This window comes from Larimichthys crocea, chromosome XVIII (genome assembly GCF_000972845.2).
Source record: "Larimichthys crocea isolate SSNF chromosome XVIII, L_crocea_2.0, whole genome shotgun sequence".
In the NCBI taxonomy this organism is placed as follows: domain Eukaryota; kingdom Metazoa; phylum Chordata; class Actinopteri; family Sciaenidae; genus Larimichthys; species Larimichthys crocea.
The window spans coordinates 19240666-19264668 of NC_040028.1; the positions used below are offsets into that span (position 1 = coordinate 19240666).

At 42.2% G+C, this 24003-nt stretch overlaps 3 protein-coding genes across 3 annotated transcripts; all 3 read left to right on the forward strand.

The window, feature by feature from the left end:
* Positions 1-268: 268 nt before the first annotated feature.
* Positions 269-2091, forward strand: si:ch211-184m13.4 (G-protein coupled receptor 183). The gene is made up of 3 exons (XM_010734021.3): positions 269-620; positions 871-1385; positions 1463-2091. The coding sequence occupies exons 1-3, from the start codon at positions 269-271 to the stop codon at positions 1625-1627; spliced, it is 1032 nt and encodes a 343-aa protein (XP_010732323.3). The 3' UTR covers positions 1628-2091.
* An 8346-nt stretch (positions 2092-10437) lies between these two features.
* Positions 10438-14600, forward strand: gpr183a (G protein-coupled receptor 183a). Its single transcript, XM_010734010.3, has 2 exons — positions 10438-10718; positions 12390-14600. The coding sequence occupies exon 2, from the start codon at positions 12404-12406 to the stop codon at positions 13541-13543; it is 1140 nt and encodes a 379-aa protein (XP_010732312.2). The 5' UTR covers positions 10438-10718; positions 12390-12403; the 3' UTR covers positions 13544-14600.
* Positions 14601-18464: 3864 nt separating this feature from the next.
* Positions 18465-22891, forward strand: gpr18 (G protein-coupled receptor 18). The gene is made up of 3 exons (XM_010734009.3): positions 18465-18617; positions 19289-19339; positions 19493-22891. The coding sequence occupies exon 3, from the start codon at positions 19500-19502 to the stop codon at positions 20517-20519; it is 1020 nt and encodes a 339-aa protein (XP_010732311.2). The 5' UTR covers positions 18465-18617; positions 19289-19339; positions 19493-19499; the 3' UTR covers positions 20520-22891.
* The last annotated feature ends 1112 nt before the right edge of the window (positions 22892-24003 follow it).

Below are 24003 nucleotides of genomic sequence, written 5' to 3' on the forward strand. Positions count from 1 at the left end.
AAAGACTGACACATGATGTCAAAAAAAAGAGGTGGGATTTGAACACTGCATACAACTTGGTGGTATTTAAAGGAGTGCAGCTCGATTTACACCCACAACCACTCGACTCCACCTGGAGCAGTCACACTGAGTGATCTTGGGAACCCTCGCTCTTGTTGTGAGTAATACTGTGATGATCTTTGTAGCTAAGTGATGTTCATTTGCTTATGTGATTATGTCTAATGATTTCTACTTTACAGTGTGATCATTTTCTCAAATGACAGGTGGGATGGCTGTTGGAAATTTTACCCTGGAATCAGCTGAAATCTCTTCATCAAACCAGAGCAGCTGCGATGTGTTCATCTACCAAAGAGCTGCAGTCGTCCTCTTCCCTATTTTTTACTCGGTGGTTTTCATCATCAGTGCGTGTGGCAACAGCTTGGTGCTGTACGTTATCTGCCAGAGGAAGCAGAAGTTCAACTCCACCTCCATCTATCTGGTCAACCTGGCACTGTCTGACAGCCTGTTCACCTTGGCGCTGCCTGGAAGAATAACGTACTACATCCGCCACTATGACTGGCCATTTGGTGACCTCCTCTGCAGACTCACGACGCTTCTCTTCTTTGCAAATACCTATGCAGGTAATAGTGGTTTTATTGCCATCGTATTATATCATATGTGTCTCTTTCTGCTTCATTACATACGCAACTATATCTCCACATCAGGATCAGATAACTTTATTTTTCCATTCTGAACTTTTAGGCTTTGCAGTCAGTCAGTATTTACAGCAGTATAAGCTACTTTACACAAAGTGTGTCGACCAAAAAACATCTACAAAGTTGTGGAATGGCTGTTTTGTGTTGTTTCACATTTTCATTATATGTCCACCAGGTATTGGCTTCATGACCTGTATCAGTCTGGACCGATACCTGGCCATGGTGCATCCACACCGACTCCAGTGTTTGCGGAGTGTGAGGGTGGTTCGCCGGGTCTGCTGCCTGGTCTGGTTTCTGGTATCCCTGCAGACAGCTCCTCTGCTGTTCCGCAGCATGCTGCACGAGCACCATGGAAGACGAACCTGCATGGAGTACTTCAACTTCGAGGGCTCCCGCTTCACCCCGTATGTCCTGCTTCTGGCCTGTGCCATCTCCTTCTACTGTCCCCTCATCATCATCACAGGCTGCTACGCCAAGATCAACCTGAAGTTGCGAGCCGCAGCCAAGCAGAACTCTATAACCGGTCGATCCAGGAGGAATCATAGGGCCAACACCATTATTTTCCTCATCCTCCTCACCTTTCTCATCTGCTTCAGTCCTTACCACCTCAACGTTATGCAGTTTATGTCCAGGAAGATACACCACCAGCCAACCTGCGAGGAGCTGAGGGCCTTTAAAGTGTCCTTACAGGTAGGAGCCGTGTTTCTTCATTTGATTTAAAACATTAAATCAATTTTCCCTTTTCATAATCCATCTTCTCCCTGCAGATTACCGTCTCACTAATGAACTTCAACTGCTGCTTGGACCCAGTCATCTACTTCTTCGCCATTAAGACCTACAAGAAGCGGGTGCTGAGCCTGTTCAAGGACTATCTGTATACTTCTGCAGCCTCCTCCAAAATGACAGCTGAGAATAGCAGCAGTAACACCTGAGAGAAACCACAGCTGAGGTTGCAGGAGATGCGCCTACCACCAGCGTCACAGAAGACCTAGTTTACTCATTTAAGCTCAAGAATGCCTATTTTTAGTGCTGAAGCCCTCGTTTGAGTCTTTCACTTAAGACATTGACAACTGTGCATGTACATAGCAGTAGATTCAGCTTATTTTTAGGCTCCTACGAATAATGTGATGAGTGGAACACAAGGTTTAACTGTATTGTCCCATATGTATTATATTTTTCTTTTTACATGAAAGTGTATCTTATTGTAATTCTAAATGAAACATCCCAACCTAGACAAACAAGCTTCAACTATGTAACAAAAGTTGTCATTTTTGCAACAGCAACTTTCACTTCCTTTGTGTTTTTTTTGCCATGCGTCGTCAGAAATCATGTAAATGTTAATGGGTCTTATGATTAGACAAACCTGTAATGCGTGCTCTCCTAACAAAAACATATATTGGCCACAGCAGTATATATATATTTTCTTTTTTCTTTTTTTTAATATTATGTACGGTGTCAAAATGAGAACATTTCATGCAAATCTCTTTCACACCCCACATCTGAGCTCTGTGTGGGTGTGCGTAGATGACAACAATCACCACTTCCTCACCTACCTTTCCTGCTCCCCCTCAGAGGCCTCAATCCAGCTGGGTTCCACATCTTGTGGTGGAGCTGCTGTATGTGTGTGTGTGTGTGTGTGTGTGTGTGTGTGTGTGTGTGTGTGTGTGTGTGTCTTACAGATTTAAGCAGGTGCACATGATGTCTCTTTATAGTGCACAGTCCCATATTTAAAAGTAGTTAACCTTTAACGTTTCCTGGGTTTTTGGAAAAAGCAGCTCTATGAATTTGCATAGAAAGTAAAGTTCTCAGTTTGAGTCATGAAGTATTAAAGCCCTCTGGCAGTTACTGATGGGTTTCAGGATTAGTGTGCAGTTGATTTGTCAAGATACGGATCAATAAAGGCAACAAATTACATCATTAAAAGTCTAGTCCAGAAGATGATTTAAATCTGGGTATCATCTGCATAAATGTGCATCCTGTTTGAGATAGGCTGGCATTATTGCTTGTTCATTCCCCATCTTCAGATGCTACCACATGTTATTAGTATATGAACCTTATTCAGACCTGATCTCTCAGTTCGGTACATGCTCTCAGACAGTTCAGGTTTGTGCCACGACATCGAGACAAAAAGTCGAGTCGATCTGTGTGATTTTTACTGATGTCAACAAATTTGCCAGGTACGTTTAATAATATTTTCCTCATTGTTTGTTTATAAAAAGTGTCAGTCTAATTTCAGTCTAGTGCATGTGTTAATGTCTCAGCCACAGATGGATAGATTTGTTAAAGTATTGTTACTCTAAAGAAAGAAATGTCACTTTTGTAAAAGATAGTAGGTGCAACAAGCGATATCAGTCTGCAGAAACATCTGACCACGTTAACAACAGAATAAATAATCACCAAAGCAACAACACACAGCTGTACACATCCCACAGCAACCACCGCCACAAACACACAAGCAAAAAGAGCGGCAACGTTTTCAGACTGTGTAGCATGCACACACACACAATATGTTGCTAGGCAGCGCAGTGGTTGTTGGTCTGTATCTACTTGTGATGTTACTCACCTGCCTGAGCGTCATTCTGTGAGCCCTGCGGACGGGAAAGTCCTCAACAATCTGCTCTTGGTTCATCTTCTTTACTACAACCAGTCCAGCTCTCTGTCCCACTGCACTCTGGAAAGTTTTCATAGCTTTGAGTTGAAAGGCTCTGCAGTCATAACTGTGACACACAAACACCTCAGCAATGAAGCAATCATCAGCATCCAGCATGAGCATTTTTAGCGTTTCACTGGACCTGCCGAACCCAAATGCAGACCCAGGACAAACAGTTAGGGTGAAAACAAGTCTTTTATTAAAGAATACCAGCAGGAATGGAGAGATGTGGCTGGCTGAGGTGAAGCGGAGGGAATCCAGGTGGAGGCTTGGAGGGAATCCCATGGATAAGAGCTGGCTGACCGGCTGGCAAGATAGTCAGACAGGCAGATAATCCTGAGACAGGAAGTCTGACAGTCAGAGGGGCGGGCAGGCAGGCGGGTGGACTAAACCACTTAAACCACTGCAAAAATAAACTAGAATCATAGTAAGAAGCATAACGCATAAACTAACCTTGAGCAGAACCATGAGGTCCAGTGAGGATTGGCTGTTTGTGCAAAGCGCTTGTAGGAAGGGGTGATGACTTGACTGCAGACAGGTGTGCTGGTTGCAGGTAATGGGCAGGTGTGCAGAGAGGCTGGAGCCAGAGAGAGGAAGAGAGACCACACCAGCTCACAAACACAGAGACAGACACAGAGACAGAGACAGAGACAGACGGGAAAACCAGGGGGGCAACCTCAGGTTCTGCAAAATGAAACCAATGTGGAAGTGCTAAAAACTATAATTCCTCAAGCGGTTGATTGAGACAGGCTCCAGAAGAAGTGAGTCAGTCTCCATAAGTCCCCATGTTCAAATGTCCAACTTCACAGCAGAAATAAACATGTTTACAGCCTGGTAGATTAGCCGGGAGACGTAAGAAGCAGTCACAAGGTGGCGGCGGCGCTTTGGAAACCTACGGGTGACCTCACTCAGGCTCTGTCCATTCCTTATACTGTCCTATGTTGTCATAGTGCTACTTCCATCAGTTAATGTTGGATTAATTTTGAGCCACAGTCCGGTTTTCACTGAAACAATGGAAGACAGACTTACCATGGCTTCAGAGTGGATCGGCTGGTTCAGGAGCAGTAAGGTCCTATCCACAGATTATGTAAATCACTCTCTGATTGCCCCGCCCATCAAACCCCTCAAAATGTTGACTGAGGATTAGTAAATCTATAACCACTTTAGGTATATAGATATCTAGATCAATATTCTGTTTTTAAGTGATTTTGTTTCAAAAATAACATTTTATTCTCAGGGTGAAATGCCAAAAAACACACCGCCTCTCTCCTTCTTCTCCTTCCTGTTTTGTTAGTTCTTTATCTTCATGTGAAGCATGTTAAACACATAAAACTTACCGTGCTTTGCCCTTTAGTAAAAGTCAACTTTGTTGTTGATGCACACCCATATGTGTGCGTGCTAGATTGCAACATTTTCACTTCCTCACCCTGGATAGTATCGGTTTGTGGCTTCTCATACCATCATCCACTATCAGCTCATTTTTCTTCGTGACATTCGTCTGCATACGGCTCTTTGAATTGCCTGCCAAAGCTCTCTTCTGGTCTTCTAGTCTGGTCTGCTACCCTTCATGACCCGTGAAGAGGAACTGTCAAACAACGTTTGCAGGTGCTGGCAGTGACAAGGAGCTGAATCCTCTGAGGTGTTTACCTTAAAATCACCTTAAACATCTGGAAGATTTTAAACGCTTAAAGGTCCAGTGTGCAAAAATGTGACTTTGATATACATAAGTATGCATTAAGTATTGTATAATCACATGAAATTAAGAATATTTATGTTTTGGTATAGGTTTTCTACAGCCCAGAACAGACAGATTAACCGTAGTTCTTCCTTTGTACTAGGAAGGAGAGGGTGATACGAGGGCGTTGCAATCCACGACTAAATCCTACACGCTGGACCTTCAAATGAAAACTGATTGAACACAGAAATCAGAGTCAGTTACAGACTTTGAACTTTCATGTTTTTCTCACAGCTGCTGTAGTTTTCATCTTTATGTTATGTTAAGGTTTTCAGTCGGCTGCAATCTGAAGCTTCGCCACTAGATGCCACTAAATCCTACACACTGGATCTTTTAAGAAGTGTCCACAAGGTACAGGAGATAACTAGAATCTTCTGAAGGTGTGAATGTGAGATTACAAGATGGATGTATGTTACATTACACACCATTACGTCTACTGATGAAAGCTGCTTTTGTCCAGTTAAATTAAAAACAAAAGGTCCTCACAGTAGTTTTTCTAAAATCAGGCACAGAATCGTGCTGTTGAGCCAGAAGTGGCAGTTACTGTCTGTCTTCTCAGTATCAAATCAGTATCACAATCTTTTTACACCTTAAGGGTGTAAAAGGTTAACTTTCAGCCTCAAGTGAACGTTCGAGGAACTGCAGTTTAGGCTGTTCAGCAGGCTTCACTTCACAGCCACGGAGACAAACGTAATATGAAGAGTGACAGTAGTCTGCATGGTGGAGGGTGGTGATGAACGGGTCAAATGCAGAATTTTCACACAGGAGAATGAACTATTCCAGCATTTTAAACATCCAGTTACCATGTGTACAGTCATCATCAGACCTCTTCACTCTGTTTATGTGTTACGATTAAAAAAAAAGACAAAAAGCTAAATTTGACATTTAAAATCTTCCATATAAACATTTCATACGATGATTAAAGAGAAATCTGAGATATGCTGAGCGGTATAACCTTAAAATCCTAATTCCTACCCTAACACACACAGACAAGACAAAAGGCTTTCAAAATAAGAATCCCTTCAAAATAAAAAACTTTGTGAAACTCTCTCAGACACACATGCTGACAGCTGTTTAATGTATGGGGGCGACAGGGCCAGAGTCAGGCACACACTTAATATTATTCTAGCACTTTCAACGCATTGGCAAACTGTATGTGAAGATTACATCTGGGTGACATGTTACACAGAGGGGTTTTTTATTTGGTGACATTTAATCATACGGAAAAACAGGGTCAGACATTAAGATAGCATCTCCAACTATGATTCAAATCTGTTATTTAAATCCGTCATTGACTAACCAAGAAAGCCGCAGTCAAAGATAAACTCATGTTAAAGGACAAGGCTGTTAGACTAAAGCCAACAGTGCAGTGCAGCAGTCCATTTCTGCAGCACTGTAGGGAGGCGATCTTTAGAAACCTAGTCATTGTTATGTGTCTTTTCACATGTAAATGGAGACGCAGAGCCGACAGGTGCAGTTTTCGACGGGGGTAATGTGTTGTGGCGCAGAGACAAAGTTGCATATTTCAGTTTTGCAGGTTCGACTTCTATTTTTGTGGTTTTCCTTGGTTGTTGTGTGCGTTTTCGTGGGAGACATCGATATAATTTACAAGCCCCTGCAGTAGAAAGAGTCGGGGGAATAGAACTGACATGTATTCGACAAGAATGAGAAGTGGGATCTTTTTTTGTGGTTTTTGGTTTGGTGTCATTGTTCACCGAAAGCCAAACTCTCCCATGTTAGTTAGGTTAGATTAGATTTTGTCAGATATCCAATGCTGCTGTAGACACACAGATATGAGTCACACGTAAAGCTAGACTATACACAATACAATGTTCTGTCGTTTCCTTGTGATTTTCAGTTTCATACAAGAAGATTCTGCATTATTTGAATACATTTTCAGATGTATGTGAAATAAAATGCATGACACTTGTTTTAGTTGCATGTAGTTAAAGTAGCTATAGTAACTTTTGTAGTAAACACATTGCTGCCATCATGTGACTCACTGAAGTCACAGCACGAGTCTAAACACACAGATCATTGACCTACACCATACTCCTTGAACTGAGGGATCTGAACCTCAGTAGCTGCAGTACTGTTGCCAGAAGAGTGCACTGTTCGTCTGAGGAGAAGGTTTTTAAAACTGCATGTTTTGCACTCAGAGGAAATGGAGAAAAAGAGGCCTGCGCTGTTTTAAATTCACAAAATCTATCCTCAAAGATTGTTTCAGTTTATTGTTTTTTATAAAATCTATCCTCAAAGATTGTTTCAGTTTATTGTTTTTTATTTGTTGGTTATTGAGTCTTGTGTGTTGCCTGGTTTTTCTACCCTGCTCCTGTGCTGTCCTTGTGTTCATCCCTCACCGTTTTATTATTAAAGTCAGTTTCTGTGTGATTACCCGTGCCTGCACTTGGGTCCACCCTCTCCTCCCCGTGACACCAACACATATGTAACAGTTCTGAAGCAGTATAGAGCTGACATAGGGTCAGGTAGTTTGTACTGAGCGAGCTTATTTAAAGGTGTGAAAAACACCCTCAGTGAGTCAGAGCATGATGCATTCACGCTGTTATTTTGAAAGTTTGTAATGAAGGAGGTATAGTTGTAGTCACTATACCTCCTTGATTACAAAGTTTCAAAATAACAGCGTGAAGTTAATGAAATCAAAGATTTAATTCAGTTTATTTTAAATGAAATGTGTGCAGAGCTAACGAAACATAAAATGTGTCACTGTCCTGTGTATTACACGAGCGATGCATCATTTGGACAAAAGTTATTTACTGTAATTTTATGGTTGATAAATGTATTAGCACCTCAGTAGACGTGTGAAGGACTTGTTGAAATGTGTCAAACTGAAACTTTTGGGGGGTGACAAACAACATCGATATTTTTATTAAAGTTATTAAGTTTAAATTAGAAGAAGAGCAGTAAAAATATGATCTGTTTATCAGACTAAATAGTGTGAGACAAACATCCCCCCCCCCCTTTTTTTTTCTCTAAAAAACAGCCACAGAAGTTTCCGGTAACACTTTTGCAATCTTATCTCAACCACACACTGAGCAACAGCAAAGAGAATTTCATGTACCCTTTGACGTTTCATTCATCACCATAGATCTACTGAAGTTAAACACCGCCACGCAGAACGCCTGGCACCAATACACTAAGCACTTTCATGAATTTATGCTATTTTAAAACTTGAAAATGTTCCTGCATATAGTCAGATTTATTTTTCATTTTCAGTAGATATGATTTATAATAATTTCAGTTATTAGTGTGACACTAAGAACCACGCGTTCATCTGCACAGACCAGCAGCACTGCTGAGGTGTTTTCCCTCCAGCCAGCAACGTCACACAAACTGCAAATAGTACTAATAGTAGTAGTAATAGTATAAAGTACTACAGCCATATTAGATAGATACATAAAGAAATAAGTGGGTTTATACTAAAACAGCACCGTCAGATCGCTTCTGAACAGGTAACTGTTCATCAACTTTAAGCAAATTTAAGATTTAATCATCTGAAGACTCAAATCGGTCAATCTTGAAATTATGTAACAAGACAAGTTTGCAAGTTTCTCTCATAACTTCCTTTATTATTTACAGGATGTGCTTTAAACTGATAAGTATCACATCCTGTGACACCTTATTTTGCTGCACTTTGTCTGCAAATATTGGAAAGATAGAGTGAAAGAGTGTATGTAACAGTTCCTAAGTTCTCTTGATTAGAAAACTGTTAACCGCAGTGGTTCAATATTACAAAGCGGCTGTTCAGTCTCAACTAATACGCTGTTGAAATGTTTAAAATTCTCTAAAAACTAAAGCCGGACTGTCCAAATAAGGTGCTATCCTGTTTTTATTTAATCATTATGACCATAATCATCTGTTTATATCAACACAATCCCAATAATGACAAGAACAGAGTCTAAGAGCAGTTTTCTTTGGTATTCAGGCCCCATTGTCTTCTATGAATAACCACGGCAGTCTACCATGACTGTTTGTCTGTCAGCGATGGGTGGGATCTGGTCGTCTGGTACCCAGTGAGTCAGATTCACAAGGCCAGGCTATGAGGAAGTTAAACTGCTTCCTCTGCCTCGCCGCCGGACTTGTTTTGAACAAAGGAAGGTTGTGGTCAATACAAAAGCACGATTCTGACTATAATTTGGCTCTTGTAGATATATATGTATTTGTATTTCCCAGGAATGAGTATATATACATATTTATACTGTATATGAGTCAATATGGGGCAGTCTAGTCTAGTCTAGTCAGAGTTCCCCTCACAAATCAGTGGTTCGTTTGTAAAACAAGGTTACAGGTAAATGTTGATACGGACCACCGTGCATGTGCCACCTTGTTCTGTATCTTGTAGCTGAAGTGTGTCAGAGGCTGAGCGCCTCAAAGGTGTGAAACCACAGTATAACTGTTTGCATATACACAAAACGTGTTCAGCAACCCCCAGTCCAAGTATTTTGAGCAGTAAAGCTTATAAGAGGAACTTTTTCTGAAAGATTGTCAAAGAAAGACTACTAAAAATCAGATTGAAAGTGTAACCGGTCACTGTTTGAGTCACGTTTTCTTGTTTCTCCATGTTATGTTTCCTGCCTGACCACATCTTACATTTCAAAGGTTCTCTGATCTCTCATTCTAACCCATGTGTGTTTTACCCGCACGCTTCTGCCGCCACTACACGTTATAAATCATCGCCCGCTGAGGCTTTTCGACTCTGTGGCAGCATTAGTGCGTTCACCACAAATCATTCGTGATGACGGACAGAAAAACAACCCCGTGCTGCAAATAAAAAACTTCATGACACAAACAATCTATTGTTTGGTATAACTCGAGAGAAATGAGTCACACGTGGCTGTCCTTTTCTAAAAGTCATTCTGGGCGCAAAACATCAAAACAAAGGCACTTCTGATACAAAGGGGAAGTTCCTCATTCTGACCGTCAGTCACACGTGTAGGCTGAAAGGAAAATGAAAACTTCAAGTGTGACTTTTTCAAATACTAGAATAGAGTTTTTAGTCTGAAGCAGCTTTGGCATTAGTATTAGTGGTTAAAAACAACTGCTGATGGTCTCATCTGGGTACGTCTGAAGCCACATCCTCCCAAGAGTACACACATGGCATATCACGCTGCATAAGACCTAGATTTTCCTCTTCCAAAATATGTCACAGATGGCAAAACCCCCTCAAACACATACACACATAAACACACTGCAACTTTTTAAGCAATCACAAAAGGCCAAATGAAATATTCCGCACGTCAGATCAGCGTTACATGACGTTTGACACGATTGAGTTGCAGTGGGTAGGTGTTTCAAAACTTGAAGCGCCGCGAGATAGTTTGAGAGATTTGGCAAAAGTGAGAGAGGCAGAGAGACATAGACAGAGGCAAGGCGTGACAGAGAGAGAGAGAGAGAGAGAGAAAGACAGTGAGAGAGCAACAGGATATTTTGTCACTATGGTTACTGGCAGCAGATACGGATCTTGATTTCTGTGTGTCACGCTGTTCTCATTCAGGGCACCGTGGCTGCAGTGCTGTCAGGACCGGAGCTCCTAATAACTGAGAGAAACTTTGCACATTAAGTGTCATGTCTTCTGGATCAATGAGACTGTAGTCAACATCAAGAAAAAAACTTCTGTGAGGTGAGTTTCCTTTCCAAATTACACTTGGTGGATTATTTCTGGTGACATGGATGTATTTGAATAATATATATATATATATATATACATGTATAACTGTTTCAGTTTGTAGTTTAACCTGTAATAGATTACTGTTGTGTCATATTCCAGAGTTGGATATCGGCTACATGCCAACATCTGAAACTGACGCTTGCAAAACAAGCCTGGCTTTTTCAAATTTTTTACAAACAAACTACATTCTTTATATTTAATGGATATGTATTTATATATATATATTTAATGGAGAATGTTCTGAATGATATTAGATGACGAAATAACTCTGGGACTTCTAGGGGAATTCAGTGGTCGAAGAGTGAAAGCAATCAATCCCACTTACACTCACACTTTCACAATACAGAGAATATCCTTGACATTAAAATACAGATTTGTTTTTATGTATATTACTTGATTTTGATGAGATATATAAAAATCTGAGCCCTTGAAAAGTTGCTGTTTGCCACATTGACTTCTGTTAACAAGGCCGGGAAACCCAGACTTCTTCACGACCGCACCATGTGCTTAGAGCGGGTGATTATTTCAACTTTCCAACTGCCGTTGTAAGGCAGAGAGCACCCTGGGGAAGCTGACTTCCTCATAAGCAAGGCCATCTCTCAACAGGTTTTTTTTGTAGTGTAAATGTGAGAGTGCTGCAGCTGCATTCAGAATCACAGTAAAGCCTTGTTATTGTTCGCAGACTTCCTTCGTGTCACTTTTAGCCACAAGTGGCATATCCTGTGAGTCAAAAACATACATCAGTGTTGGAATGAGGGTAATAGTTGTAGAGAACGCTCAAGGTAAATCCTTTACACAAGAAAAAAAGCACTCAGAATTATCTAAATTATGGTCTGATGTCCAAAGAAATGAGGTACGACTTGTGTCAAACTACTGAATGAAGAGCATCTAACTGAGAACGCACAACTTCAGTCAGACACTAGATCATATCAGACCCTCTAAACCTTTTTTATGTCATCTTATCTTGACCTTCAGTCTTTTTAATCTTGACCTTCAGTCTTTTTGTTCTAAGAAACGTGAAGGCTCGATTGTGCAAAGCCTTGCTTATTAAAACTGATGCAAGGAGTTTCACCTCTGCTGGGCGTTAGCTCACAAAAAAAACACAAGATGGCACTACACACACTGCAAACACTTCGTCTTCCATCCAGGCATGCCTGGCATTACTTGACTGTCAGCTGTTGCGCTGCTTGAAAAGCCTGACGGTAAAATAAGTACAACGCCCTTCTGTCTTCGTTTAATTCTCCATGAGAGTTTTTAGCGTGTGGTGAAATCCTCAAAATCGTGTTTTATAATTTCTTACAATCCAAAGAAACCATCTCTTTTTATTACAGGCAGACATTGTCAAGTATTTTGTTTTTTTTTAAGGAAACTGTGAGTATTTGCCAACAGTTATGAGAAATACTGCCACTTCATTTACTTCCTTTTTGAAAGTGATGTCTTTGTGAACCTGTTTGTGCTCTTGTGCCAGGGTTGCTCTGGGCAGAGAGAGAGTTTCATTTCAACACAGACAAAGACTCTTTCAAAATGACTTTGTTTCCGTTTAACAAGCATTTCTTATGTTTTTTGATCAGAAGATAAAAAAACACAAATCATTAACACATTTTCTTTTCTTTTTTCCTGCAGTTACTGGTCCCTAAATGATTAAGATGGGTTCCACCACCGTGCCCGTGACCTTGACCTCCAGCAATGACTCAAATTCTACCTGTGACACCCTGTACGCCCATCGGGACTACGCCAGGATCCTCATGCCCCTCTTCTATTGCATCGTGTTTGTCGTGGGACTGTTCGGTAACTGCCTCGCCCTCCACGTCATCCGCCCCAATCTAAAGAAGATGAACTCCACCACCTTGTACTCTCTCAACCTGGTCATTTCAGACATCCTCTTCACCCTCTCTCTGCCTGTGAGGATCGCGTACTACGCCCTGGGCTTCCACTGGCCTCTGGGTGAGGCGGTGTGCAAGATTTCAGGCCTGATTTTCTACATCAACACCTACGCGGGGGTCAATTTCATGACCTGCCTCAGCGTGGACCGTTTCATCGCCGTGGTCCTGCCTCTGCGCTTTGGCAGATTCAGAAGGGTCAGCAACGTGCGCTACATTTGTGTCGGTGTGTGGCTGGTGGTCCTTGTACAGACCCTCCCGTTGCTGGGTATGCCTATGACCAATGCGGAACCTGATGGCTACATCACCTGTATGGAATACCCCAACTTTGAGAAGGTCGACCACATTGCTACAACGCTGATTGGCGCTGTCATGCTCGGTTACGTCTTTCCTGTGGTGACCATCCTTCTGTGCTACTCGGTCTTGTGCTACAAACTCCACTTCACAGCCAAGAAAAACCATCTGACAGAAAAGTCAGGCCGGAGCCGCAAGGTCATCGGTGTGATCTGCTGCGTATCCCTGGTGTTTGTCGTCTGCTACAGCCCTTATCACATTGACATCCTGCAGTACATGATCCGCAAGCTGGTGTCGAGCCCCGACTGCGCCGACCTCACGGCCTTTCAGATCTCTCTGCACATCACAGTGTGTTTGATGAACCTCAACTCCTGTTTAGACCCTTTCATCTACTTCTTTGCCTGCAAGGGCTACAAGAGGAAACTCATGAAGCTGCTGAAGCTACAGGTCAGCATGTCCTTCTCCAGTGTAGCGAGGACGTCGCCTGAAGGCTCCTCTAAGGATATTATCGATGGCAACAAGATCCAACTCAACAGTTCGATTATGGGTACAACCAGTGAGAGGCTCACGGAGAGAAGACGTGACGTGTCGCGTCATGAATGAATGAGAGAACTGAGACAAGTTACACAAGAGGAAGGACCTTTTTACGCGTGTGCCTGCTTCAACCAAGACCGGTCAAATAACGTGACTCGCTCATGCCATCAGGGACTTTTAGCAGCTACACAGAAACTGGACATTTAGGGCTTTTGGATTTTTAAAGAACATCAACAGATTGACTCTTGAAAGGACAATTCAGCACTTCCCGTGTTTCTTTTTAATAAGTGAATTACTCAGGAAAGCTGAGATTATTGCAGCTACTTCTTCATAAAGCATGCACGAAGTAGAGCATGTTGGAAGTGGACAGCGAACTGATAAAGACCGAGAGCTGAAAGAGACAAAATGTGTGTTCATGTACAGCATACTCACCTGGAAATAAAAGCAACAGTTTAATATTTGCAACCGTACAAAGACCTCACAGCCAACCTTCACAGTTTCAGACAGAAGCAGAAATCAGTTTTACAATCTCAGGGTTTATTTTTTTATCTCAAGTTTCGGTTAAGCATGCAGTTATCTGGAAAAACACACATTTGTCTGCTTTAACATGCATTTAGTGATTTGATTTCTTTTAATTTGAAGGGGACCTGTGGAGTTTTCTTGTTTGAATTCAGTGTTATTCACCATAATGCACTGTGTGTGTCCTTAAGGTCCTAGAACATTTGCAAAGCCGATGTTTTAACTATTTACAACTCAGCACCGTTGGCATCCGTGTTTACCAGCTTGCAGTCTTCTTCCTCGTCTTTGCATATGTTGGTGTGTTACAACCACTTGTAGATCAGCGGAATATTGTGAAACCGCACGTAGGACTGTGAAATTGCATCACGTGTGCATGCATGCTGTTACAATGCTGAAAAAAAATGGGGAACGTTAAAAAGACACAGCACTGCCAGAGGTGTAAAAACCTTCAGTAGTGAGTGGACTTGTTTTTGGAGTGCTACCAAAATATTTTATCTTCTGCTTTTAATGTTGTTGGGACAACTGTAACAGCATTTATGGAAATATGTGTCATTTCGTCCAAAAAAATAAATCGAGAAAAATATAGAAAAGTTCTTGAAAACAGAAATCCATCTCGGTTCTGACTTATTTTCCTAAATGATTAGATGAATTGCAAAAGTGTTTCGAATGTTTCTCTGTAAGTTTTTATGATGACTTATATTTATGGAGTTAAGACTCCCACCACTAACTGTTGGGAGTCTAAACTGTAATGCAAATTCTGAACAGGCGTGTTTGACAAATACCTTCAAGTCAGTTTGGTGTTTAGTCCAAAGATTACATAACGGAAAATTATGATCCGGCTGGTCGGTTTGTCTCAGTTACAAAATAACAAAAGAGTCAGTTGTTTTTTTTTCCAAAGAAAGTGTACTTCTGTTACATCGTTGCAACACTCACCTCAACCGTCCTTCATCACACTTAGACACCCGAGAAGCCTCAACAAGAAGACGAGCAAGACAAACGTGAAGATAGAGCCGGGCGAGGCTGAAGCACTGGAGGAAAGTTCAGCAGAGTTCAGCTTCATCGTGTTGATGGCAATCTCATCATCGGGCATAACCGCAGCCGAGGCCTAAACAAAACCACAGAGCAAAACATGCTCGTACAGTAAAGGAAAGATCATTTATAAAAGAATACATTTAAACGGGAAGAGAGAGGAGGGAGTTTTACCTTTATCTTCAGGTGAAATGTGATCAGCATCTTTAACAGTTCACGGTTAATGGATTCAAAAATAATCAGCAGATTAGTCAATACTGAAAGTAATTGTTAGTTACAGGAAATGTTTGCAGTGATTCCCCTGGTCTGTACAGCAGATCTGAGATCACACCCACACACACAAACACACACACTTCACCTTCAATCTGTTTCTGTGGAAATTGAAAGACTAAAATCTGTAACATTTAAGAAGTGTTATTATTTATCTGCATTACATGCTTTATTTTACACTTTTGAACACGTCCCCTGCTAATTGTCTAGCTACTTGTTTTGCAGTGAACACTGTATTTCACACATATAATTGCCATCTGCTTCATCGTTCCTGTTTTTTCTCTATCGCCCGACTTCTTTGGGGATTAACGGAAAGTGTCTGTTGTAATTGGATGGGGCGGGAGCGTCGTCGGAGAACTTAACATGATGTTTCTAACGTGGGAATCTCTGACGTCAAGATACAGTATGAATATTTAAGTAATCAGATAACATCAGTGATATGATGTATTTTCCAGAAAATGAGTTGTGCAGTCTTGATCTGAATAACTTTCTCTGAACTTTCTTCGACTTACGCCTCCACTCAAAGCTTTGATCTGCATTGTGCAGAATGATGACAGCTGTTTTCATGTTTTTATCTTCATCTGCGGAAACCAGCGGAAAGTTTCTCTGTTTTCACCTGAAATCTGAGTTTAATGCGTGTACGAGTCGGTCGTGCTCCAAACATACTGCAGACTTTGTCACATCTTGTGTCAAGTCCTAAACTCGTGTCCAACTTTTGAAATGAACAATATTTCACAGTTGCTGGAGAGAAGAAACTCTAATATCTTACCAGGTTCACAAAGGGTGAAACACAAAACAAAGTCAAAGCAGCTGGCAGTCTACAAATGAGAATCCACGAAACAAAATCCAGAACTAGTAAAGAAAAGGGGAACATAGGAGAGCACACAGGTAACGGACACCTTCAGACACGAAACAAAGAAAACGAAATAACCAGGAAGGACAACTCGACACAGGTGAAACTAATCAGGTGAAAACAAAGACAAGAAGTAGAAATATAAGACACAGACAGGCGAGAACTACAAAATAAAACAGGAAACATAACTCACAGGCTCACATTCACACGCCTACGGCGGAGGAAGCCGGAGTACCCGGAGAGAACCCACGCAGACACGGGGAGAACATGCGACCTCCGCACAGACCAGCCGGGGTTTGAACCAGGAACCTTCCTGCTGCGAGTGGAAACATACATCACACACATTATTATTCAGGAGATGAGTGTTTTTATATCTCACCTTTAACTTTTAATGATACAATAATAATAACTTTATTCATATAGCACCTTTTAAAAACAGAGTTTACAAAGTGACAAACAGGATAAATAAGATTTAAGAACGCAGTAAAAGACAGCACAACATAAAACCATTAAAACTCAAAGTAATATCTTGTTGTCTTGTTTGATGCATTAAATAAAATAACATTAAATAAGGCAGCAATAAAATACAGAATGATAAAATAAGGGCAGCACGGTGGTGCAGTGGTGGTGGTGACTTTGCATGTTCTCTCCATGTCGGTGTGGGTTCTCTCCGGGTACTCCGGCTTCCTCCCACAGTCCAAAGACATTAACAGGTTAACCGGTGTCTCTAAAATGCCCGTAGGTCTCTACGTGCCCTGTGATGAACCGGTGACTTGTCCAGGGTGTTACCCCGCCTCTCGCCCAATGTCAGCTGGGAAAGTCTCCAGCCCCCCGTGACCCTAGTGAGGATAAGCGGTTACAGATAATGTATGTATGATATAAAATAAGTAAACACACACTGCGTACGACACTTTTGAATTTAAGCAGTGATGAAGACAAGGACACATAGCAACAGAACAATTAAAATAATGTTACAATGCTATGCTATTTGCACAATGAAAATATAAAGTCAGTTTGGAAAGACTTCAAATGAAGTGGACTTGTTGGTTTTGCAGCTTTAAGTTCTGCAATAACCGCCACAGATAGAAAATGTCATGCATCATGTTAGGCCAGTCTTACTTGCACAATAATAAATGAATAATGAAACCTCAGAGCACATTGTAGTGATCACATTCCTGCTCTAGAGGGCAGTATAAACCAGGGTAAAGAGCTGACGCTCTTCACAGTATATCACAGAGACATATTCACAGATGTAGCATCACTTCATCTTTTTATTTTTTCAATAAACTCACAGTCTCAGCATCTTTTATTTTAATCACAGACAGCAGAGCGTGAAAACACAAAGACAGCATGTGACGTCTGAATGTATATCTGTGACTGTTTATGATAAACAATAAAGATCAGGCATTTATTATGAAGTGGAAGACTGCTGAGGCAACCGCATGACAAGTATCAAAGAGAGGAAAACATCACACAGACTGTTGTCATAACAACATATTGCAATGAACACAAAGTACCATCTGCTGTGAGATTTTTAAGACACATCGAGAGGACAAGCGGATAGATAATTATTTCCCAGGAATAAAAATTAGACTGAATGAGCCGGCTTCCTATAAACACTGCGATAAAAAAAATAGTGAACACAGACAGAAGTTCACACACACACACAGAAAAAAAGAGGAAATGTTAAGTCGTGGGAAAGTGTGATTTATTTTCAGCTTCACTCCGCTGCATTATGGGAGTGGAAAGTAGCAGTTAGGAGGGAAGGGGGAAGAAGTTTAGATCGTTCTCTGAGCCAAACGTCCTAATTCAAAGTTGTTACCAGCTCACACACACACACACACATTAATCACACACACTAATCTGTATTCAGTCCAGGTCCGGCCTGACCTTGAGCTTTTCACCTGAGGTATGCGCTTTGCATCCATTAAGTCGACGTGGTGTAAAACCATCTCACAGCATCAGCGTGAAGTGTCTATTACCACCGTCTTATTTCCTGTTTATATGGCAACTGCCTCAACATCCTGTTTTTAATTACTTCTCTCCAGCAGCAGATGCTTCTCACAGCAACCTGCTGTGGATTACTCCCCTGAGAACTAATGTGCTGTGACAGACCCCACTTTTCCAATCAATAACTCGCCCTAAATCTGCCATCTCTCTGCCTGCCAAACACACTCCCACTTCTAATGGCACATCATTTTCTTTAAGGGGGTGTAATTGCAGACTGTGGAAAGCTGTAGCCCTTTGTGTTCCAACTACGTAGATACAGTAAAGGAATCTAAAGTACCAGAAAGTCTTACACAGGAAGTGATGGAGGGGGCTTTACATTGTGCTGTAGTCTCGTCACACGTTACCCTGTTTCAGAAAAGCGTCCACTTCCCTGTTTTTGGCTGAGCGCTCAGATAAATCGGCCGTGCCACTTCATAAACCTGTTGGCGCAGAGCTTGTCAAGATGTTTGTGTGATTTCTGTGGTAAGTGCAGTTTTTTATTGTTCAGGCGAGGGCTACCTGATCTGTTTGACCTTTAGAGACAGAGACAGAGACAGAGAGAGAGGGAAGTCATTTTGGCAGATGTGTTTTATAGTCACTTGGTGTGTGTGTGTGTGTGTGTGTGTGTGTGTGAGCGCTTTAACTGATGTCAGTCACTCATCTTACTTGTTTAACTCACTTGCTTTACGTTAATCTGTTCCCTGATTTTAAGATTCAAGACGCCATGTACAGACAGGACAGTGGAAAAAAAAATCAGGTCACATGATTTACTATCAGTCACACTATCTGAATTTCACTTCCATGTTTCACCCGACCGCAGACGACTACAATAGCTCCATTCTCTCTAGTCTGATATATATATTTATTTATATATATATTTTTGCTATTTGTTTGCTTGTTTATGTCGTTTTTAATTACGCTATCACACATCGAGACCGACGCGTTCTGTTTGTCTTCCTTCCTTTCACGGCACAGCTGCACCGCTTTTAAGAATAACTATTCAAATGATCAAGCAGAAGGCTGTAAAAAAAAAAAAGAAGTGTGTGCATTCAGAAGCAGCTTCTCGTTTATTCAACCGACACGTCGTTTTTTTTTCTCTCTCTCAAACACACACAGAACTTTTGAATGTGTTATAATGTTTGCTTGTTTCTTAGATTTCAAACTCGTGGACTCGTGGAGGGATAACTTCTACATGATGTTCGAAGGTAAGCTGCGTTTCAAATCAAGCATCATTTTGGTCAAAATGGGAATTAGAGAATCCATTTTATAGCTTTGATGTAATATTCCTGCAGCTGATCTTAGACTGAATCGGTTTCACGATGAGAGAAGAATGGAAACATCTTGCTGTGTTTTCTAAGTTTCAGAATGAAGTTGGATCTAAACGTCTCCAACATGTCCCTGGAGTCTGATGCCGCGAGGCCGGAGCAGGGCCCGGTGGAGTACCGCATGGCAGGCCTGATCTTCTACTGCTTCGTGTTCGGCATAGGAGTCATAGTGAACTTCACAGCTTTGTGGGTGTTTGCCCTCACCACCAAGAAGATGAACTCCGTCACCATCTACATGATAAACGTGGCGGTGGTGGACCTCACCTTCATCCTGCTGCTTCCCTTCAGGATGGTCTACCACCACCAGGACTACTGGCCCTTTGGAGATATCTTCTGCAGGGTCAGCTCGGCTCTCACCATCTTCTACCCCTGCATGGCTCTGTGGCTGTTCGCTCTGATCAGCGCCGACCGCTACATGGCCATCGTGCAGCCGAAGCACGGCAAAGAGCTGAGGAACGTCCCGAAGGCCGTGGTGGCGAGTGTCGGGGTGTGGCTCATGACTCTGGGCTCCACCGTGCCCCTGCTCTTCTCTGAGAAAGACCCCGACCGCATCTCCAACTACACCACCTGCATCAAGATGCAAGACATCATCTACATGCGCCACGACAACCCCGTGAACTTTGTGCGACTCATCTTCTTCTTCCTGCTTCCCATATGCATCATGATTGGCTGCTACATCGTGATCGTGGACAATCTGGTCCACGGCCGCACCTCGAAGCTCAAACCAAAAGTGAAGCAGAAGTCCATCCGGATCATCATCACGCTGATCATTCAGATGTTGGTGTGTTTCGTGCCTTTCCACGTGTGCCTGGTGATCCGCCTGCTGGGGAAAGGTGAAGATGGCGGGTTCAGCACGTGGGCGGTCTTCACCACGTTCCTGATGAACCTGAGCACAGTGTTGGATATCATTCTCTACTACATCGTCTCCAAGCAGTTCCAGGACAGGGTGATCAGCGTGATCCTGTACAGGAACTATCTGAGGAGCGTGAGACGCAAGAGCAGGCACACACACACGGGCAGCGTCCGATCAATGAGCAACGTGACCAGCGCCATGATATGAAACCGAGCCATCAAAGTCTTCACGTAGACGACGCAGCGTACTGTGCACAATGTAACACTGAATGCATCACTGTGTACATGGTTCGTTATCAAAAGGATCAAAACTTGCAATTAATTTCCAAGGTGTAATTTACACTCACAGTATGGAGTGCTGCTGTTGTGGCAAAAACATCTGTGTTCAGAGCTGATTGACTCACCCATGAGACTTGAGATGTTTTCTGTGCATCTTTGCTCCGGCAGACAAAGCACGGGGATCCGCGGCTCAGGTGTGATACATGCAGGCATGAATAAAGCTTCTAATCATTAAACAAAACACAGCTTACAGTATCGCAGTGTTTGCTTTATTAGTACACAGCACAAACACCCGAGCTCTTCTCGGCCTTGTCAGCCAACATCTATAAAGGTGACCTGGCTTGCTGCGTGTGGGGGAGACGTACAGGAAGCGACGGTGGGTTTCTAACTGCAGCTTTTCGTTCGGTGGCTGCAGGATCTTTGCAGACTTCACGTCTGAGGCACCTCACGCCTTCGACTGCTGCATGATGTCATGCACACGGGCTGCAGATAAACTTTCCCTGTCGTATTTGTGGTGTCAAAGCCGAGCCACTCGATACAGGGCAATAATTAGAACATTCACACACACACACACACACACACACGCTGCTGTAAACATACCGACCAGGTGATGGCAGCATGGCACAGCTAGATCCCATCTACCTGCCAAGAGCAAGACAAACCGGTGCTGTCTGTACCTCTGAAGTGGAAACTGCTACATCTCTGACTCAAACTTCTTCTTTATCTATATATATGTATATATTTTGCACTTTTCATCCCGCCTCGTCGCAGAGAAGTTGTTAACTACAGTCATAACTGCTTCCTCGGCCACGAATCAGACTGAAGTGTGTTTATGGTGCAATGCGAATCGTATTGATTAGATGTTAAATGATTCAGTCACTTAAAGTGCATTTACAGTAACATCCTCGAGAGATGTCAAGCGCGGCTATTTACTAGATTTAAAGCAACCTTAACCTGAAAAGAGGAAAAAACCTGCACAGGGAAACTTTAACGCCGCAGAAATCCTGCAGTTTATCCTCAGTTTATTCCTCAAGTGACAGACGAGTGATGAGTTAGAGCGTTCTGAATGTTTAAATGAAGGAGTCCGGTGTCCTTCACAAACATCAACCCAGGCTAAGAATTGATTTGCTGTTTCCAATTGCTAAAATAATCAAGTTAGTGTGTCTGTCACGCCGACACGGTCTTAACCGGATTAGACAGTGAGTCAGTGTAGCTGAGTAACTACGTAGTGTCTCATGCAATTAGACAGCCGAGGCACCCTGTGGTGTAACCACATGCACCATAGCAGTTATCGTATGGATGATCAATCGCAAACACAATCCAATAAAGAGCGTCGTAAAGAGGTGCTGGCTCTCACTCGGGTTGGTTAGTTAAAGGTTAGACGATGGTTCTTTGCCGGTTTGGGCGCGGTTCAAAGGTCGAGAGGTGTCCAGACTTCAGGGTCACGGTTAGATTTACGCCGTTTAGGCTACAAGATTTCCATCTCACGTGGAATTCTGGGAAGTGCGGTTCATCACACGATGATAGGTTTATTGGCCCGGTTTAGACTACAAGTGGATTTATAACGGAGAGGTCAAAGGTCAAATGAAACATCAGAGAGTCATCTATCTGTCCCACCTGTTAGGCATCAAAGAAAAACCAGCCACGCTGCTCACAGCAACTGGCATTTAAAACAATTAAGTTTCCTGTCAAGTCCCTGTGATGAATTATCCGGAAGCTTTACCCGCTGTAATTCTAAATCTTCCCAACAAGTGCCTTTGTTGTAGAGAAATTAATGAAAACAAGATTGTCTTTCATAGGAGCTGATCTAACAGCGCGACAGCCAGCTGCTCTTCTTTGGGAATAAAAACAGTCAGCATTAAACACAGCTCGCACAAAATACTTTTTTTTTTTTTTTTTTCTTAGCACTCGTGTGGAAAACAAATCAGGCGGCGAGCGCACTGGCCATCTGTTTTGTTATTTGATATGTGTGAATACATGTTGTAATGACTTTGTTTGTGAATCACTCTCCGCGGCAGAACACACGAGAGCTCTCGAAGTGCTGGAGTGTTCAAAGCTAATCATATAATTGGACACAATAGTCGATGACAAATGGAGACGCTTGGAGCCAGCCAGCTGGGGAAGTGAATATGTAATCATTGTAAAATCATATCATTTTTGCATATTTGAAGACAGCTTAATAGAGTTTGCATGTCAGCACACTATCAAATGATGATCAGAGGCAGCGTGGCTGTATTTGTTTTTCTAAATAGCGCTTTGTTGGACTATTTATCTTTATCACGATTTAAAAAAAAACGTGTTCCTCTGCAGTTTGTGTTGTGTTCATTTACGCGTCACGCTGTTTCTGAATGTTAAAAAACGAAACGTGCCGCAGCAGTAAACAGGAGGTGTGTGTACAGATAGACACAATATAGATTATAATTAAAGTTCACACATCTTGAGTCAGCTGTAACACCTCTAACACTGACGGTGCTCGAAAAAACTAGTTAGCAGTGAACAGAGCTTAAACGAACAGATATCTAAAAGTGTCTTTTCATCTTTTTATATCTGAAAATTAATAACCGAGGGTTAAGACTGATTAAAGTCAAAGCAGAACATCCAGATAAAAGTGTTGAAAAGGCTCTGTGATCGTTAGCTAATGAACCAAACTTGACCAAGTCGATGCAGAAGTGCTAAAAAGCTGCAGTTCCTCTAACGTCCACCTGAGGCTGGCTCCAGAAGTGAGTCAGTCTCCATAAGTCCCCATGTTAGACAGCAGAAATAAACATGTTTACAGCCTGGTACAAAAAACAGTTTTGGTCTCTGTAGCTAATTTCCACGTTCATGACAACTGTAGCATGTCAATGTTCGATAACGGCACCATGACGGCGTCTCAGGTTCGCTGCTGATCCGCGTCTTTACGGATTTTTAGATTCGCCGGTGCAAGGTGCAAGAAGCAGCACATCCACATCCAGTATCCAAATATCGATAGTATCGATACCAAGTCGGTATCGGATCGATACTAGCCTGGTGAGATCGATTCTTTACTTTAAGTTCCGCTCTTGTTTCCAATGCTGCAGTTTCGGCAAAGAGGAAACAGCCAGGTCGCCGGACTCGCCGCTCCTGTGTCCTTCCACCCTCTTGTGTTTAGATGTCGCGCGTGACGGCGCAACTTAAGACGCGCATTTTCTATTTAATTATAAAACTTTGTCCGGATTCTGTCCTGGGTTTTAACTATCTAATAATAAAAAAGGAAACATCTCAAAAAGGTCATGAAAATGAATTAAGATTCAGCAATTCAATCACGCATCCACCTTTTTTATTGAAAAGTATCGGTATCGGTGATACTGGCCCGTATTTACTTGGTATCGGATCGATACCAAAATATGCAGCATCGCACACCGCCAACATCCAGTTTCAGCTTCAAAGCGGCG